The 7,500-nt window shown below is 44.8% G+C and overlaps 1 protein-coding gene across 2 annotated transcripts in view; it reads left to right on the forward strand.

Annotated features, from left to right (window-relative positions):
- The window catches only part of polrmt (polymerase (RNA) mitochondrial (DNA directed)), a 35,940-nt gene extending 32,419 nt beyond the window's left edge, over nucleotides 1-3,521 (forward strand). Inside the window, exons 21-22 of one of the 2 annotated variants that reach the window (XR_014597247.1) lie at nucleotides 635-2,754; nucleotides 2,962-3,521. Coding sequence is in view for 1 of the 2 variants with exons in the window: in XM_084010829.1 (XP_083866955.1) it covers nucleotides 635-684 (50 nt within the window). In the remaining variant the exon portion in view is untranslated. Of the gene's footprint in view, nucleotides 1-634 lie in introns of both variants that reach the window. The other variant, XM_084010829.1, reaches the window with a different exon arrangement.
- Nucleotides 3,522-7,500: the final 3,979 nt, after the last annotated feature.

The following is a 7,500-nucleotide window of genomic DNA, read 5'->3' on the forward strand; positions in this document are numbered from 1 at the left end:
CCTGCGTTGGTAAACTTCTGATGGCCTTTCCTCAATAATTCATGCTGAGCTCCTGCTGGTGTCGTCTGCTGTCAGAGAGGCAAAGAGCACACCGAGTGCAGGACAGGCCTCGTCCCACAGCTCCCATTAATATTCAGCTGCTCTGTTCAAGTTCATGGTGGGGCGCAGGGAAACCAGAATGTTACAGCTCGTTTCCAAATGGAAGTTTCACCCACTTAAAATGAACTTTTCTGTCTCCTGAAGATTTTAAGAATACCGGAGAACAAACTACTTCCAAGTATCTCAGCATTAATAAATATCGTTGTGTTCTGTATCAGGATTAATAAACATTTTCACTTTACGTTTTCTTAAGAATCAAATATTTGTATTTATTGTTTATAGTGAATCAAATGATCTTAACTGAGATCATGAATCAACGGTCTTCCTGCATCAATAAAGAATAATAAAATGTTCACTTCTCTGCCGTGACAGTGAGCTACACAGACTATCACGATCAACTTATTGTGATGTTTTCAGTCAAACACTATACTGTCCCATCCTGGTGGTAACTCCTGTATGCATGTGGTTTCTGATTGGAGCTGCGGTCCGTGTTATTCTGCTTCTATATTGACTTCCTCTCCTCTCGCCTCTCCAGGTGATTTTGATCTCCAGCGGGTGAAAGAATCCACGTATTTCTTCAGCTGAGAGACTGATGGACGAGCCAGCGGAGGGAGATGAGTGGAGTTGACGGCGTGCTGCAGGGAGGCTGCAGCCCCCCCGGGGCTCAGCTGGCTTCTTTCCCCTCGGATACCAGGACATTGATCCGGCCTGCTGGTCCGCGGGCCGGCTGGAGCTGCTGGAGGCCTTAACACGCAGCGAAGCCGCCTGATGAACCGACTCGTGGGCTGAAGACGGGGAAGGATACTCGTCCAGGCGAGGTGATGAGGAAATCAGCACCGGATGGGAATGTTAAGACTTCAATCAGTGCAAAGCACCTCATATAATGGATGCTTAGACCATATTCAGGTGTGAGTGTGTGTGTGTGTGTGTGTGTGTGAGAGAGAGAGAGAGCAACACTGGATAACGTTCACCCCCAAACCGTTATTGTTTCGCAGCGTTTCTCCGAGTGACTAAGCACCAACAGTCTGACATCCATGTGTCTTGGAACGTCTCCGTAATCATTCAGTGGTTCAAACACATGGCTGGTGTTCTCAGAGTGCTTCAACAGGATGAATGATATTATATTCACTTCCATTGTGTGTGATGAGATGAAGGCCTCTTTAGATGCGTCACAAAGGCTGTTCAGGCTTCACTAATCAACTCAGATGTGATTTTTCTGGGCCAGCGCCGCTTCTAGAGGTAAAAATAGCAGAAGTGCGATCTGATCGTCGCTGGAAACGTTACAACCGTTTCAGACAAAGAGTGCCGTGATGTTCAAACGGAGACTCAAACAAAGCCGGCTGAGTGACAACGGAGAGGGATGGAAATCATCTCTGACGTGCTGATAAGACGGCAGGATTTCACATGATTCCACACGGAGACGGCCCTCGTACATTATCACTGACGGGACTCTGACTTTGATGAGTTATTTCATTATTTCTATCTAAAAAATACAATCACCTAATGACTTGATTTGCCACTGAACTCTTCCTTGAGCTGTTTTTCACGGGGAAAATGCACCCAACACACTGATAATTCACACACTGATAATATAACCTGATTACCTTTCCTGTTTACAGACATTTCTAATGGAAGCAAACCTTTAAACAGTTTACCATTTTAACTGAGAAATAATTGATGATACAGCGTTTTTGCTTTCTTGCCGAGAGTTAGATGAGAAGTTGTGATATCGGTTCGCTAAATATAAAGCTAAAGCCTCTTAGCATAGAATAGCGGAGGGAAATGGCTAGCTGACTAATGCTAATCACATTAGCTTCTGGAGCTTCTTCAGTGAACAAGCTCATTAGCGTGACACAGATGATTTAAAAGATGTGACATATCCGTTACTGTATTATTATTATTATTATTATTATTAAGTCTGCAAACCGTTGTTCTTTAGTCCAGCAGTGACCATGGGGTCCTATATTTTGGGCTTTGTCTCCGTCCCCTCAGTTTAGTTTGCATGGAAAAAAATTTCTCAATTTTTTTTTACCAATACTAATATTCTTTTCTGGAGCGGATCTTCTGATGGCGGTGATTCACAGGCTTTCTTCCCATTCTGCGGTGTGCAGGTCTTTAATGCTAAGCTAAGCTAACTGACTGCTGGTGGTAGCTTCATATTTACTGTAACAAACCCATCACACTCGTGAACCGGGATTTCAAATCTCATTTAACCTTCCTTTTTCACAAAGCCTCCAAACTGAGCCGCCGTCTTCTTCCCAGCATGCCTCTCTTCTCCCCTTCGTCTCAAGGACAGAGCTCTCTCCAGCAAGGTCACATCCTTAACACATTTAACTCAACACGTAACATTTCACAGCTTAGCATCTGACGCACGGCTGAGAGAGCAATGTACTGTATGTGTGACCTGAACTCAGCACCCGGGGTGGGGGATGGGTGGATGGATGGATAGATGGGTGGATGGATGGATGGATGGGTGGATTGGGTGGGTGGATGGATGGATGGATGGATGGATGCTGAGGGTTTTAGTGTCTCAATCAATAGCTGTGAGGCTGTGTGCGAGCTGTCAATAAGATTTAAAATGCCGGCGTTGCATCACTTAAAATGGACGCTCAACGTAGACGACATTGGCTGAGAAGGACGTGTGCGGTTTGTGCGGTTTGTGTGGTTTGTGCGGTTTGTGCGGTTTGTGCGGTTTGTGCGTTTTGTGCGGTTTGTGAGGTTTGTGCGGTTTGTGCGTTTTGTGCGGTTTGTGCGGTTTGTGCGGTTTGTGCGTTTTGTGCGGTTTGTGTGGTTTGTGAGGTTTGTGCGGTTTGTGCGTTTTGTGCGGTTTGTGCGGTTTGTGCGTTTTGTGCGGTTTGTGAGGTTTGTGCGGTTTGTGCGGTTTGTGCGTTAACCACCATCGACTTTGACTCGGCGGCGTAAACAGGATATTGAAGACGTCCTTCCTGGCCGTCTCCGTTTCCCGGGGTGATGTCCTGCCGTAATGGAGCGGAGCTTGTAGCAGGAAATAGTCGGATCCATTCCGGATCCTCCCCAGAGATGAGCCGTCTTGTTGGCGATGACTGTGTTCGGTTGGGAAACGTTCAGTGCTAAGGTGATGTTGTTGTTCTGACGTCTATCAGGAGAACAAAATGATCCACTTGCTTTTTAAAATGTGTGTTTTTTCTCCCACAGCTGTTATGCAGATGAATAAGCTGCTGGTGTGTCTTATTTTCAAGTGAAAATGTATGAAATGTCTGTCATTTATTTAAGCACTGAGCAGGTCCGTTAATATGAATTAATTATTCATTCATTATTCTGTCATAATGTTTCAGGCAGACAGCTTTTTGCTTCTTTGCTGTCTGACCTTTATTTTTCCATTTTGTTTTAAAAATGACTTGCAGTTAAAGTGTCTATTGTTTTTATTATAAAAAGTGCAATTTTGTTCATCCGACTCTCTTGTTCTCCTTTGTTTGAATTTCAAATGTTATTTTCATTTTAGCATTAGCTAACGTGGGCGTAAAGTGATATCTTTGACTAGTTTTTAAACATGTTTAAAATCACCTGGAACAGCAACCTTACTGCTTCTGGCTCCATCTGGATTCTGAGGAGAAGCTTCAGAGCCACGCCCCCTAAAGCACACGCTGCTTTCTGGTCTGGTGGACTCTGAATGGACCATCATTTACTAAAAGAAACGATACCAGCCGCATGCTGTCTGTTCTGTGTGAATGTGAGGTCTGTGCTAGCAGTGGTAGTGTGGGTTTGGGGGGATAATCTCCAGCCCACCATGACCCCAAACAGACATAGAAAATGGTGATTTGGCGTGATGGACATTAGTGTGGAATATGACCTGTTTTACATTTGAATGACACCACACCTGCATTAGTAAGTGTGTTGCAGCAGTGAGGGCTTCCAGCCACAGAGCGGGACGCTGTGGAAGTGTTGCTGCTGTCTGCCAGGCATGCCGGGCTCAAAGCCACTCAGATACCGGACCACTCACTCACTGAGAGCACTTTGATTTGCTGCCAGGCTCTCCTGCCTATCTCCACCCGCAGAGTGGCAGCACTCAGCAGCCCCAGCAGGGGGGAGGGGGGGGAGATCTCTGTCAGCAGGGAGCTGTGTGTGTGTGTGTGTGTGTGTGTGTGTGTGTGTGTGTGTGTGTGTGTGTGTGTGTGTGTGTGTGTGTGTGTGTGTGTGTGTGTGTGTGTGTGTGTGTGAGTGAACCTGTTTAGAAGAAAAGTGTCTTTGAAGTTTTTTTTAGAACATTGTGTACTTTACATATGTATGACTTTTATTTCATACAATTCTATAAATGGAATGAATGTTTCATGACATACTTTTACTTTGTATGGTATACAATACAATTACTTTTAAATGTCATCTTACAGCAGATTGTGCTTTGACTTTCTATGACATATTTTAATGGCGTAGATTTTTATGTTATGATTTTTTTTTTTTTACATACTACTATGCTACGACTGTTTTATGACATGGCACACTAATAGTTTAGGAGCAGGGAAACGTTTCTGTATTCAAACCATTTATTTCCTGTTGTGATGTACTGTAGTGGGATGTTTGGATTGTGAGGCTCCTGCATTTCCCTCTTTTACACACAAAGAATATCAAACATGTATGTGGAGAATATGTGAGGCACTACATCAGTGTTTCCCCTACCATTGTACAGGCCTGGCGGGGCCTCCGCGCAACCAGTGGCGGCGCCAGAGTATTTTTTCTGGTTCAACTACGGTGGGGCTAACTCATACGACGGTGGGGCTCAAATCAATGTCAGAATTTCAATGTGAATATATAACAACACCCAGTGGCGCTGCCAGCCGGAATCCAGTACGCACTGGGAGGACTTTTTTTGAAGGTGGAAAAAAAAAATTGATGCTGCTGAACCGGGCCGGACGCAGCCGCATTTGAGAGGACGATCGCGCGTGTGTGCGCAATTACGCATAGCGTGTGTTGGCCCCTCTCCACTACACAATACAGCTCGGCTCTAGTCTCGTCACCTCTCTGCTGCTGAGCACTGTGGGCCGAGCCGATGCATGTCTCTCTCCCCGGGCCGGCAGAGTTATCATACCGTACTGTGCGTGCTGTTTTGGACTCACTACACTGAGACTAGGCGCGTCAAGCGAGATGAGCGATTTTTATGCCTTTTTAACCATTTTAAATATTTTTTTATGAATATATCCTGACTGACTTTTTCGTGAATTTTCGACGTGCTATAGTGTGACTTTTTTTTTGGGGGGGGGGGGGGGGGGGGGGGGGTGTTACGGCTGGCGGCGTTCTGAGTTTGTTGTGGGGCATAGCGTGTGTTTTTTCTTCTGTGCTGCTTGTCTCCTGATGAGAGGGATCCCTGTGATGTCATGGAAGGTGTCTGGGAACTCCCTCTGCGCCCCGCCTCCGTCTCCTCCTGCTGCAGGTGTGGACAATCGGCTCGTCAGTGGAGTTTGGTGGAGCCTCATTGCTGCTGGTCCATAAAAGAGCTGCTCTTGTGTTGGTGCGAGGCGATCTGTGATCTACCTTGATCAGACACGCCAACTTCCCCGAACCATTGTGACGTAAATTGTCTTTATAAAATTCTGAACGTAGAGTCTATTATGACTACTGTGTTGTGTGTGTTGTGGTACCTCCTGTTGTGTGCACTTTGTTTGTAATTTGTTCATGCAGGTGATACAGAGTAGGTAAGTTAAGTCAGGTATTTATTTATTCTTTTCTGAAAACCAGGTAATATAGGTAAAGAAAGGGAGGGGGGATTTAGACGGGTTGAAGAGTGGTTTTGTTTTGTACTTTTATTTTGGAGGGCCACTAACTAGTCTAAAACCCCGTGCAGGCCTGACACCTGTTTTTGTTCTGTCTGCTTGGAGATTACTGCTCACCGTGTGTTTGTGGCGGACTGTAGCCAAGTTACTGTGCCATTGTTCGTGTTGTGTTTAAATAAATGGCTGACTAGCCAACCGTACACTTGCTTTGTTGCTTCCCTTCTGTCCCTACACTCGTTCGTACTGTTGGGTTGTAACAGGGGGGAATATGAATAAGCCTTTTTATAACTATTTTGCACTCACTACACTCAGATTTTGATTGACACGCGATATAGAAGCATATGTTAGGACTTTTACATCATTTTTACAACATTTTATGAATTTTGTCGATTTTTCACTTTTTTTCCGACATGCTATAGTATGACTTTTTTTTTCCCTGAAAAAGTTGACCATGGCTTTTTATGGCTGTTTTGGACTCACTACACTGAGACTTGGTGCATCAAGCGATATGAGCAATTTTTATGACTCTTTAACAATTTTAAATATTTTTTCATGAATATATTCTGACTGACTTTTTCGTGAATTTTCGACATGCTATAGCATGACCTGTTTTTAACAATATGATCAAGGCTTTTTTTTTTTAAAGATTACTTTCTTGCATAGACACCTTTGTATTTAGCGGTGGATAGAGAGGAAACATGGGAGAGAGAGGGGGATGTGACATGAATCAAAGGATCTCCAGCCGGGATTCGAACCTGAGGCTGCTGCATATATGCAGACATGGGTAAATGGCATGCACTCTAACCACTCAACCACCTGCCTGCCTGCCTGCCTGCCTGCCTGCCTGCCTGCCTGCCTGCCTGCCTGCCTGCCTGCCTGCCTGCCTGCCTGCCTGCCTGCCTGCCTGCCTGCCTGCCTGCCTGCCTGCCTGCCTGCCTGCCTGCCTGCCTGCCATGAATAAGCCTTTTTATGACTGTTTTGGACTCACTACACTCAGATTTTGATTGACACGCGATATAGAAGCATATGTTAGGACTTTCACATCATTTTTACAACATTTTATGAATTTTGGCGATTTTTCACTTTTTTTCCGACATGCTATAGTATGACTTTTTTTTTCCCTGAAAAAGTTGACCATGGCTTTTTATGGCTGTTTTGGACTCACTACACTGAGACTAGGCGCGTCAAGCGATATGAGCGATTTTTATGACTCTTTAACAATTTTAAATATTTTTTTATGAATATATTCTGACTGACTTTTTCGTGAATTTTCGACATGCTATAGCATGACCTTTTTTTAACAATATGATCAAGGCTTTTAAAGATTACTTTCTTACATAGACACCTTTGTATTTAGCGGTGGATAGAGAGGAAACATGGGAGAGAGAGGGGGATGTGACATGTATCAAAGGCAGTGGCGGCGCCAGAGTATTTTTTCTGGTTCAACTACGGTGGGGCTAACTCATACGACGGTGGGGCTCAAATCAATGTCAGAATTTCAATGTGAATATATAACAACACCCAGTGGCGCTGCCAGCCGGAATCCAGTACGCACTGGGAGGACTTTTTTTGAAGGTGGAAAAAAAATGTATGCTGCTGAACCGGGCCGGATGCAGCCGCATTTGAGAGGACGATCGCGCGTGTGTGCGCAATTACG

The sequence above is a fragment of the Eutrigla gurnardus genome (genome assembly GCF_963514095.1).
Source record: "Eutrigla gurnardus genome assembly, chromosome: 6".
Lineage (NCBI taxonomy): Eukaryota > Metazoa > Chordata > Actinopteri > Perciformes > Triglidae > Eutrigla > Eutrigla gurnardus.